This window comes from Pan paniscus, chromosome 2 (genome assembly GCF_029289425.2).
Source record: "Pan paniscus chromosome 2, NHGRI_mPanPan1-v2.0_pri, whole genome shotgun sequence".
In the NCBI taxonomy this organism is placed as follows: domain Eukaryota; kingdom Metazoa; phylum Chordata; class Mammalia; order Primates; family Hominidae; genus Pan; species Pan paniscus.
This window is the reverse complement of record NC_085926.1, coordinates 131,537,139-131,549,262: the sequence shown is the minus strand read 5'-3', so window position 1 is coordinate 131,549,262 and position 12,124 is coordinate 131,537,139. Positions and strand designations below refer to the sequence as shown.

At 41.4% G+C, this 12,124-nt stretch overlaps 1 protein-coding gene across 4 annotated transcripts in view; it reads left to right on the top strand.

Moving 5' to 3' along the window:
* Positions 1-2,881, top strand: part of TOPBP1 (DNA topoisomerase II binding protein 1) — a 62,031-nt gene extending 59,150 nt beyond the window's left edge. For all 4 annotated transcript variants that reach the window (XM_055110477.2, XM_034957422.3, XM_034957423.3 and 1 more), the window contains exon 28: positions 2,138-2,881. In XM_055110477.2, the coding sequence (XP_054966452.1) occupies positions 2,138-2,281 (144 nt within the window). In that variant the 3' untranslated portion in view covers positions 2,282-2,881. The remainder of the gene's footprint in view (positions 1-2,137) is intronic.
* The last annotated feature ends 9,243 nt before the right edge of the window (positions 2,882-12,124 follow it).

Below are 12,124 nucleotides of genomic sequence, written 5' to 3'. Positions count from 1 at the left end.
TCTCTTTGCACGGTTTTTAATTTTAAACTTGTCTGTGTCATATATTTAAAATGGCTTTCTTGTAGACAGGATATAGTTGGGCCTTGCTTTTTTATTCTTTGGAGTGTTTAGTCCATCATGTAATTATTGATATGATTGGATTTAGGGATGGGGTTTTTTGCTGTTTGTTTTCTATTTGTTCTTTGTCCTTGTTCTTCTTTGTCTTTCTTGGCTTTTTTTGTATTAGTTTAATATTTTTAGAATTTTATTTTATCCGTTGGCCTTCTAAAGCAAAAATATATTTACCTTTTGGAGGGAGAAGTGTTTATATGTAGATTACAAATTACTTCCTGAGGCCGGGCATGGTGGCTCACGCCTGTAATCCCAGCACTTTGGGAGGCCAAGGTGGGCAGATCACCTGAGGTCAGGAGTTCGAGACCAGCCTGGCCAATATGGTGAAACCGTGTCTCTACTAAAAATACAAAAATTAGCTGGGTGTCGTGGCGCACACTTGTAATCCCAGCTGCTTGGGAGGCTGAGGCAGGAGAATCACTTGAACCTGGGAGGCGGAGGCTGCAGTGAGCCAAGATCGTGCCTCTGCACTCCAGCCTAGGTGACAAGAGCGAAACTCTGTCTCAAAAAAAAAAAAAAAAAAAAATGAATAAAGGTAGATCTCTTGCATCCAAGTTGGTTCATTTGCTTCCCCTGTCCTTTATACCAGGGGTCAGTAAACTATAGCCACCTGGCCAAACCTGGCCCACTGCCTATTTTATAAATAAAGGTTTGTTGGAAAACAGCCATACTCATTCATTTATGTATTTTCTATGGCTGCTTTTGCACTATAATGGCAGAGTTAAGTAGTTTCAGCACAAATCATCTATCCCACAAAATCTAAAATGTTTCTGTCTGAGCCTTTACAGAAAGTGTGCTGACCTCTGCTTTATGCAGTAGTTGTCATATATTTTACATCTACATATTATAGCCCCAAATAAGATTTTACTTTAAATAGGTTTTGCTTTTAACAATTCTGTGCATTTTGAGGAAACTAAAATAAAAAATAGTATTTTATAATTACCCTCATGTATACCAGTTTGAGTGTCAGTTTTCCCTGAAGATCTGAGTTTCCATCTGATAACATTTTCCTTCAGCCTGAAGAACTAACTTTAGTTTGGAGTGCAGGTCGATTGGGGATCAATTCTAGCTTTCTGTTGTATGAAATGTCTATTCTACCTTCATTGTTGAAGGACAGTTTTGCAGGATACAGAATTACAGATTGACAGGTTTTTTTCTTCTATTAAAGACTTCACTGTCTGCTGGCCTCCATTGTTTCTGTTGAGAAATCAGTGATGGTCATTTGAATTGTTCCCTTGTATTCAATGTGTCATTTTTGAGACCAGCCACCAGCCTGGGCAACACAGCAAGACCCTTATCTCCCCCTAAAAAAGAAACTCTAGGTTCTGTTGTTCCTTTGCTCCTCCAAAGAGTACTGTGTTGTTTAACAGGCAGTTTACTTCATACACTGTGTTTGCGTCCCCAGCCCCCCATTTGCTTGGTTCGTTTATTCTCCAGGCTCTATGGTTGCTTTTAATATATTTTGGTCAGAATTTGTAGTTGTTATCCATGGAAGAATTGAATCAAAAGGCACTTACCTGGTATTTTGTGGTGATTCATTTTCAGGTTGCCCAGTCTGCCATATTGCTAGAAAATTAAGTTTTATTACACTTATAATAAGGAGGAAAAGATCCATTTCTATGTTGGGAAATGGTTGTGGGGGGAAAATGCAAGGGTTTTGGAGTCAGATCGGTTATGAAATTTGGCTTTGCTACCTGCTAGTTATGTGACATTGGTTGTTTTCATTTAACCTTTTTTATTTTATCTCGAAAATGGGGATTAAAAACACCGATATGAAATGTTTGTAAGATCTGAGCTAGTCCCACTCTACCTGAACCATACACGTATTTCTTTGATAAAAGGTGAGACTTTGTCCCACAGGGTCCATTTTGTTTAATTTGCTGGAACCTAGGAATGAATATGCGTTTTCCTTTAAGTTTGTCAGATTCATCCCTGAGAGGTCTGAGATTTAAAGAAAAAAATCTATTACCAGATCACGTAAATGTTTGAAATCATTTTAAAAAATCACTTATTTTTCCTTTTATAGGAATCACCTCCTCATGTAGAAAATTACTGTCTACCAGAAGCTATTTCATTTATTCAGAATAATAAGGAACTTGGGACTGGATTATCACAAAAGAGGAAAGCTCCTGCAGAAAAAAATAAAATCAAACGACCTAGAGTACACTAATCGCATCTACCCTTTAGTTACCAAACATTAAATGTTTTTAAAAATTGAAAGCCTGAATGTGACTGTGATAGATTTGGGTAGTAATTTAAAGATGAGTACCTGAAGAATTCTGCTTCAGAGTATAATGATGACCCTTCTTGAGTTTTGAACACCTGAAATTGTAATCACTGAAATATTAACTGTTTCTTAATAAAAAGTTACCTGAAATAACAACAAAATACAACTCCTCAGCTAGCTTGCTGTTAAACCACATTGAAGTCTGTTAAAAGATATTTATTTTTCTTGTAAATATCTGAAGCTGTAGCTTAGTGGAAATTTTAGCAAGGTAATGGATTTTGCTTTAAAATGTCTGCCTTACAAATTCATAACAACAAGATTTGTCAATCAGCATTTATTCATGTTTTCCCTGATTTTTATCTTCTCACCATTTTACCTCTTTTAACAGGAGCCTGAGCACAAGGTTTAATGAGGAAGCTGGGGCTATAAATATGTGTGTATATATGTATATGTATGTTTGTACAAATCTCCATGATGTTTGCCAAGTTTGAGTGCGCAAAACTTGGAAAATGTGACAATAAAGAATAAAAGTAGTAACTCAAATTGGTATTAAGATGTGTTTACATAGATAAATTTTTTAAAAGAGCACCCTGGCATCTGTTCTTCTGTTGAAGCAACAAAACATTTATGTAACGTAAAAAATGAATTGCAGGGGCCTGGGTGCGGTGGCTCGTGCCTGTAATCCCAGCACTTTGGGAGGCTGAGGCAGGCGGATCGTCTGAGGTCGGGAGTTTGAGACCAGCCTGACCAACATGGAGAAACCCCATCTGTACTAAAAATACAAAAAATTAGCCGAGTGTGGTGGCACATGCCTGTAATCCCAGCTACTCAGGAGGCTGAGGCAGGAGAATCGCTTGAACCCGGGAGGCGGAGGTTGCGGTGAGCTGAGATCGTGCCATTGCGCTCCAGCCTGGGCAACAAGAGCGAAACTCCATCTCAAAAAAAAAAAAAGAATTGCAGGCCAGGCACGGTGGCTCATGCTTGTAATCCCACCACTTTGGGAGGCCAAGGTGGGTGGACTGCTTGAACCCAGGAGTTCAAGACCAGCCTGGACAACATGGCGAAACCCCATCTCTGCAAAAAATAGCAAAAAATTAGCCAGGCATGCTGTTTGATGCCTGTAGTCCCAGCTACTTGGGAGGCTGAGGCACGAGAATTACTTGAACTCAGGAGGCAGAGGTTGCAGTGAGCTGAAATCATGCCACTGCAACTCCAGCCTGGGTGACAGAATGAGACCCTGTCTCAAAAAAAATAAATGAATTGCTTAACATTTCTGATGTTTGTTATTTAGAATATTGCCCTATTAGATTAAAACATACTGTTATTGGAGCTCTGTATTGCATTAGCCTTTATTATGCTAAACCTAAACACCTAATACTACATGCGTTACCAGAATTCTCTATAAATACACCTAATTTCATTGTAAGGACAAACTAGAATCCGTTAGGAATGTAATTTTGATGTAAACCGTTCAATTCCAAATGACTTTTTGAAAGGCAGATTCAAACAGTGAAGGAGAGAGTGCTCAACTTGGACACAAAATCCCTTAAATTTTCATCAGATTTTCTTCAAAATGGAGTTGAGGGTATCCCTGCTGCTAGAGGATTGGTCCTTCAGAGTTTTCAGCTTTGAGCTAGTTCACAGCTTAGGACAATACAAATTCTACACAGAGAAATAGGTAGCATTATGATGTAAACTGTCCCCCTCCCACCAAACAAAAACCACATGGGCCTGTCTTTATCAGAGCTATTTTATTTTAGCTGAATCATTTTGTAGATTGTAGTACGTTTCCCTGAATTTTATTACTCAGAATCCTTTGAAATAGGCCAGGCACAGTGGCTCACGCTTGTAATCCCAGCACTTTGGGAGGCCAAGGTGGACAGATCACTTGAGGTCAGGAGTTCGAGACCAGCCTGGCCAACATGACGAAACTCCATCTCTACTAAAAATACAAAAATTAGCCAGGCGTGCCAGCACGTGCCTGTAATCCCAGCTACACGGGAGGCTGAGGCAGGAGAATCACTTGAACCAGGAGGTGGAGGTTGCAGTGAGCCGAGATCGCACCACTGCACTCTAGCCTGGGTGACAGAGTGAGACTCCATCTCAAAAAAAAAAAAAAAAAAATTCTTTGAAATAGTTACTTTTTAAATTACCTAATATACCACTTTCTTTTCTGCCAAAATTATGAATGGTTTTCCAGTTCAAACTTAGACACACAGTTTACCATTTAAGGCTCCAGGTCTCAGTTTCTCCTAACTTTCCAGCATCTGCCCATACTCTGTATAAGCCACTTGAACTCTGGCTTTGGCTGTTAATCTGTAAATGTCCTAATGCCAGCAACAATATCCTCTTATATACAAATAATTCCAAGCATAGGTAGTCTTCTTGTTTAAAAAGGGGAGGGGGCAGAACTTGCCTTGATTAGATTAGTTTGAGTTTCTTTTCTGAATGGCTACAATATTTTAATCTGTGATATTTAAATTATCACCTTATATCCCTCCACGAATTTCCTTGTGCATTAGTCTGATCTCACCAACATTCGTTAATTCAACAGGTAGGAATCCTCAACCTGTGCCTAGGATTCAGCAACAAACCACCTGGAACACATGGTCTCTTAGCACTTGAAGAGGTAGGAATCTACTGTAAATACAGTACTCAATTATACTCAGATTTAGTATTTACACTGTTAAGGACTGAGCTTGTCCCCCTGAAATTCACAGGTTAAAGCCTAACCTGCTATGTGACTGTAGACAGAGCCTTTATAAGGGGATTAAATGAGGTCATAAGAATGAGTCCCTAACCCAACAGGACTAGTGTCCTGGTAAGAAGAGGGAGGCACACCAGGAGTTTGCCGGCACGGAGGAAAAGCCCTGTGAGGACACGGGGAGGGCAGCTATCTGTTTACACACCAGGAAGAAATGTCTCACCAGATACCAACCCTGGCCGTCTCCTTGATTTTGGATTTCCAATCTCCAGAACTGTGAGAAAATAAATTTCTGTTTAAGCCACTCAGCTTGTGATGTTCCTTTGTGGCAGCCTGAGCAGACCAGTAACAATATTAACAGTAATAAGGTTCTTACTTTGGGGCCTGAGATGCCTGGGAATGGAACAGGCTGTTTTGTATATGAGCATTTTTAGGGTAGAGTTCATAATTCTAGAGTTTGGATCTGTGACTTTCCACCCAAAAGTCACAAACCACTGCTCTAATGCAAACCTATTATTTCACATTTACACCTCTCACCTAGAAGTGCTTTAATACAGGCTGCTTTGTATCAGGGCTTGGTTTCCTTCTGACCTTTCAAGACATAAAAATCATTATTAGCTTGAGGCCATGCAAAAGTAAGCAGTGGGCCATAGTTGACTGTTCCTTATTTTCTATCCCTAAAAAGATTTTAAAATCTAGATCTGTCAACAAGCAAGGCACCGAGCTCAATTTTTTTTTTTTCTTTTGAGACGGAGCCTCGCTCTTGTTGCCCAGGCTGGAGTACAGTGGCATGATCTCAGCTCACTGCAACCTCTGCCTCCTGGGTTCAAGCCATGCTCCTGCCTCAGCCTCCTGAGTAGCTGGGATTACAGACGTGTGCCACCACGCCCAGCTAACTTTTCTATTTTTGTAGAGATGGGGTTTCGCCATGTTGGCCAGGCTGGTCTCAAACTTCTGACCTCAAGTGATCTGCCCGCCTCAGCCTCTCAAAGTGCTGGGATTACAGGTGTGAGCCACCGTGCCCTGCCACTCAGCTCCTTTTCTACCATCCTGAGTAGCAGTCTATGGCAGACATACTTGACAACTCAGGCATACCCTGGGAAATGACCCTGTGGTCTAAGAAGAATGTATGTTTGGAGTTCCAAGTTAAGGAATCCAGGAGTGGCCAGTCCAGAGACTGACTCCTTATCAATGACGGATGTCCATACCCCTGCCCCATTCCTTGGAATGCAGGCTGTATAGGGGATGGTGGCCCTTTGTATTGGGTTAAGTGGAAGTTGCTAGGTAGAGGTTGCTATGTGAAAATGACATGTTAAACTGCATGCTTTCAAAAAACAGTAGCAATTTTTGGCCAGGTGCGGTGGCTCATGCCTGTAATCCCAGCACTTTGGGAGGCCGAGGCGGGCGGATCACGAGGTCAGGAGATCGAGACCATCCTGGCTAACACGGTGAAACCCCATCTCTACTAAGAATACACACACACAAAAAGTAGCCGGGTGTGGCGGCGTGCACCTGTAGTCCCAGCTGCTGGGGAGGCTGACGCAGGAGAATGGTGTGAACCTGGGAGGCAGAGCTTGCATTGAGCCGAGATCGCGCCACTGCACTCCAGCCTGGGTGACAGAGCAAGACTCTGTCTCAAAAAAAAAAAAAAAAAAGCAATTTTCCTGTCCAGCCGACTGCTCCTGGACTGTTGTGTAATGTAAGTCCACAATAAACCCTATGTCTCATTCACTGGCTCCACATCTCTTCTTCAGCCTCCCTCACGTGGTACCATCCCCACTAGAGTCAATAGCAGTCTGGCATGACAAGTAGTAGCATTAAGCAGAGCCATCTCATGCTTGTTTAACATTTGGAAATCTGCAATGAAAATTATCAAGTTTTGGCTGGGCATGGTGGCTCACACCTGTAATCCTAGCACTTTGGGAGGCCGAGGCTGAGGTCAGGAGTTCGAGACCAGCCTGGCCAACGTGGTGAACTCTCATCTCTGGGAGAAAAATACAAAAATTAGCTGGGAGTGGTGGTGGGCGTCTGTAGTCCCAGCTACTCAGGAGGCTGAGACAGGAGAATCGCTTGAACCTGGGAGGTGGAGGTTGCAGTGAGCCGAGATTGTGCCACTGCACTCCAGCCCGGGCGACAGAGGGAGACTCCGTCTCAGAAAAAAAAAAAAAAAGAACTTTCTGCTGCTTTGAGGGGAGACTGAAGAAGTCAGGCTCTAATGCATCCCTGCTGACCTTGGGATGGGAACAGGGCAAACAGCATTTTCAAGTCATTTCGAAGGAGCATTTGGTTATCATGTTCCTTCTCTACCCTTACTTAAATCTAAGGAGAAGAGTGGAAGCAAAGCCTCATGGTTAAAAACATGCTGGAGCCAAAACACCTGGGTTGGAATCCTGGCTCTTTCATTACTAGCTATGACTCCAGCAAGCTATTTAACCTTTCAGAACCTATTTTCCCCTCTTTAAGGGGCTTTCAGGGTTAAACGAGTCAACATTTGTTACCTGTTGCCTGGCTCAAGGTTAAAAACTATACAATTTTTTAAAATTCCAGTAAGTGATTTAACACTTTTGCCAGCTGGAGCTAAGGTTTTAAAAAAAGAAGAGGATGTCAGGACAGAACAAAAGAATATAATGGGAGCTTGCAACCTCCTCTTCACCCCCATTACCATGGTGCCACTGAGGTTGGGAGTCCCTGACTTCCCTGTTTAATTCAGGTTCTAATTAAAGACATACATTTGAACTGTAAAATCAGAGAAATCCAATAAGGAAGCCATAGTAGTCCCAGCAATTTATAATAAAACCAAAGACAAACCTAAGAGATTCCAGTCTGTGCCCACACCTCATTATGAAAAGATGCTTAAGTATAAACCACATGATCTTTAAAAGGCAGGAACTGGTGAGTAAGGTGAGTCACAGACCCAGAGTGTGTAGGTGGTACAAGCTACACTTGGCCTGAGGTTCTGATTCCTAAATAGATGAGCTATATGATTCTGCGGCTGCCAAAGCTTATCTCTGGTAAGGTTAATTATGGTTGAATTCATAGTCACCAGGAAGAACAGCAGAATTCTAAAGAAACTCTTAAAACCCAGAGGTGCTATAACTGAGCAACATAATGAAAGGGCAAATTTAAAGTGGCCAGGGGTAGTGTAAGGCAGATTAACATTTACAGTGAGTAAACTCAGGAATGGTCAGATCTGCTGTCAAAAGACAAGTCAAACATCATGGAAGTATTGTTGGAGAAGGATAACGAGTAGCTACAGAAGTTACATTGATGATGAGGCAGTTATCTAAGAAATGACAGATATTAAAAATGGTCTTTATATACTGATAACTACTGAACTACAAAAATGTGTAGTTTTGTAAAAAATCAAAAAAATTTACTATTTCAGTTGACAAGTCTTTCCCTCCAACTTCAGTATCCACTTTCCCTCATTTAACAGTATCCAAAAATGCATTTAGGAATATGATAATCATTTCCGGTCTAAGAATGCAATTTAAGGGATTTCCTGCTTGAGCTAGCCCTATGGTTGTCTTCCAACTGCCTACTAGGGAAATAATTTATCATTTTTTGACATAACCCAGTGGTTCCCAGATTTTGCTGCACATTAGAACTATGGGACTTGAAAAAACATTCCTCTGCTCGGGTCACACTCCATACTAATTAATTCAGAATGTCTGGATGTGGGAGTCGGGCATCACTTTTTTTTTTTTTTTTTCGAGACGGAGTCTTGATCTGTAGCCCAGGCTGGAGTGCAATGGTGCCATCTCGGCTCACTGCAAGCTCCGCCTCCCGGGTTCGAGTGATTCTCCTGCCTCAGCCTCCTGAGTAGCTGGGACTACAGGCGTCCACCACCGTGCCCGGCTAATTTTTGTATTTTTAGTAGAGATGGGGTTTCACTGTGTTGGCCAGGCTGGTCTTGAACTCCTGACCTCAGGTGATCCGCCCACCTCGGCCTCCTAAAGTGCAGGGATCACAGGCGTGAGCCACCGCACCCAGCGAGTTTTTTTTTTTTTTTTTTTAATGATTCCCAGGTTATTCCAAAATGCAGCAGTTTGAGAACCATGGACATAATCTTACAGAGTTTCTCCACTTCTTATGATTAAAATTGCGAAGGCTGGGTGCTACTCTCCATCATATTTGGAGATGAACCATTTTACAGAGGTTTCTTGGGGCATGCGTTGACTGGATCCCTGAACAGTTAGGTTGAGGGATTAAAAAGACTTTTAAAGTGGATGACTTAAATCCTACCCATCGTCTGTATTACTATATCCAATTATTTAGAATTCTAGTTCCCACTTGGGCTGCAAATTCAAAAGAATTGAACTGCCTTAATGATTACTTTTATGTATATCCTAAATTCCTGATGTGAACATAATTCCTATTTTAGATAATACAAATAAGATTATTTAAAGCAATTATTTCTAAGGCCAGGTGTGATGGCTCACACCTGTAATCCCAGCAATTTGGGAGGCCGAGGTGGGCAGATTACTTGAGGTCAGAAGTTCAAGACCAGCCTGGACAACATGGGGAAACCCTGTCTCCACTAATACAAAAAAAAAAAATTAGCCGGGCGTGGTGGCATGCGCCTGTAATCCCAGCTACTGGGGAGCCTGAGGCATAAGAATTGTTTGAACCTGGGAGGCAGAGGTTGTGGTGAGCTGAGATCGTGTCACTGCACTCCAGCCTGGGTGACAGAGTGAAACTGTGTCAAAAAGATAAAATAAGCAATTATTTCTTACTCAATATATCACTCATAATATTCATTATCTTTATTTCAAGCCCAGGAGAAGCAATTCATAACTTGCCTGCATTCTGCAGGCCCCATTAGTACCTAGTTGTAGTAACTGGTGAATTAAAACCATTACAAACCTGCAGTTTCAGGATGCTAGTTATTAGAACACCTGTCCATATGATTTTCTAACTTCTTGGCTCTCCTTCTGATCTGACTACCTCCATTAATTTGTTTGCACTCCCTAACTTGAAATCGTGACCTAATTTGTTCCTTTGTCAGTCTAGACACCCATAGCATGACCTGTCCTAAATTCCTACCCCACACTCTTAACCTCCTGACATCTCCACCTACGTGTACCTACCCCAGACCAATTTCACATTCTAACAGAGGGAGATAAACAACCGAAATGTTTAGTGTGCTAAATAAAGAGTAAGAACTACAAGCCAGGCATGGTAGTTCACACCTGTAATCCCAGCACTTAGCGAGGCTGAGGTAGGAGGATCACCTGAGCTCAGGAGTTTTGAGATTAGCTTGGGCAACATAGCAAGACCTCATCTCTACTAAAAATAAAAAAAGTTAGCTGGGTGTGGTGGCACGCATTTTAGTCCCAGCTACTTGAGAGGCGGAGGCGGGGAGGATCATTTGAGCCCAGGCCAAGGCTGCGGTGAACTATGATCACACTACTGCACTCCAGCCTGGGTGATGCTGTCTCAAAAACCACCACCAAAAAATCCCCCAAAAACTATGAGTCTTGGTGCTGAGCAACTGGATAGTCACATGCAGAAGAATGAAGCTGGAGCCCTAAGTCACAATAAAAAAAATTAAAATAGACCAAAGACCTAAATGAAAGAGCTAAAAACTCTTAGAAGAAAACAGGCATAAATCTTTATGACTTGGGTTAGGCAATGTTTTCTTAGATATAACACCCAAGCACAAGCAACTAAAGAATAGAAAAGGTGGACTTCATCAAAATTGAAAATTTTGTACTCCAAAAGACACTTCTAAGAAAGGGAAAAATGGTAGGAGAAAATGTTTACAATTCATGTATCTGACAAAGAAGTAGCACCTGAAATTTAAAACACTTGCAACTCAACAATAAAATTATAAGTAAACCAATTTAGAAATTGGCAGAGGATTTGAATACACATTTTTCCAAAGACATACAGATGGCCAGTAAGCACATTTAAAGATGCTCAACATCACTAGTCATTATAGGAATGCAAAATAAAACCATAATGAGATACTTCACACCCACTCGGAAGACTAGAACCAATCTGAAACAAGTGATCACAAGGATATTGGAGAAACTGGAATCCTCTGACACTGCTGGTGGGAATAGTAATACATAATATGGTGAGGCTACTTTAGAAGAGTCTGGCAGTTCCTCAAAGTGATACAGCCTTTCATCTCTAAGCATATACCCAAGAGAATTGGAAATGTTGATACAAAAACTTGTACATGAAAGTTCATAGCAACATCATTCATAATAATGAAACAACCCAAATGTCCAACAGATGAATGTACAATTTAAACGTGGTATACCCATACAATTACCTATATTGTTTAGAAATAAAAACGAAGCACTGATACATGCTAAGCCTCAAAAACATGCTCAAAAACAAGTGTAGAAGCCAGTCGCTGAAAAACAAATTGTATAACCCTGTTTATATGAAATGACCAGAATGAGAAAATCTAGGCCGGGCACGGTGGCTTATGCAGCTGTAATCCCAGCACTTTGGGAGGCCAAAGCAGGTGGATCACCTGAGGTCTGGAGTTTGAGACTAGCCTGGCCAATATGGTGAAACCCCATCTCTATTAAAAATTCAAAAATTAGCCAGTCATGGTGGTGGGTGCCTGTAATCCCAGCTACTCAGGGAGGCTGAGGCAGGAGAATCACTTGAATCCGGGAGGCGGAGGGTGCATTGAGCTGAGAATGCGCCACTGCACTCCAGCCTGGGTGACAGCAAGACTGTCTCAAAAAAAAAAACAGAACAAAACAAAAACAAAAACAAAAAAACAGAAAAAAGAAACTAGAGACAATACAATAGTGGCTGCCTAGGACTGAGGAATTTGGGAGGAAAGAAGAAAATGATGACTAATAACAATAGAATTTCTTTTTGGGGTGATGAAAATGTTCAAGAATTTTAAGAGTGGTGATGGTTGCATAACTTTGAGAATGTAAGAAATTCTTAAATTGTACACTTCAAAAGGTGACTTTTGGCCAGGTATAGTGGCTCCCAAAGTGGCTGTAAAACATTCCAGCACTTTGGGACGCAGAGGAGGACTGCTTGAGACCAGGAAGCTTGAGAACAGCCTGGGCAACATAGCAAGACCCCATCTCTTAAAAAACAAA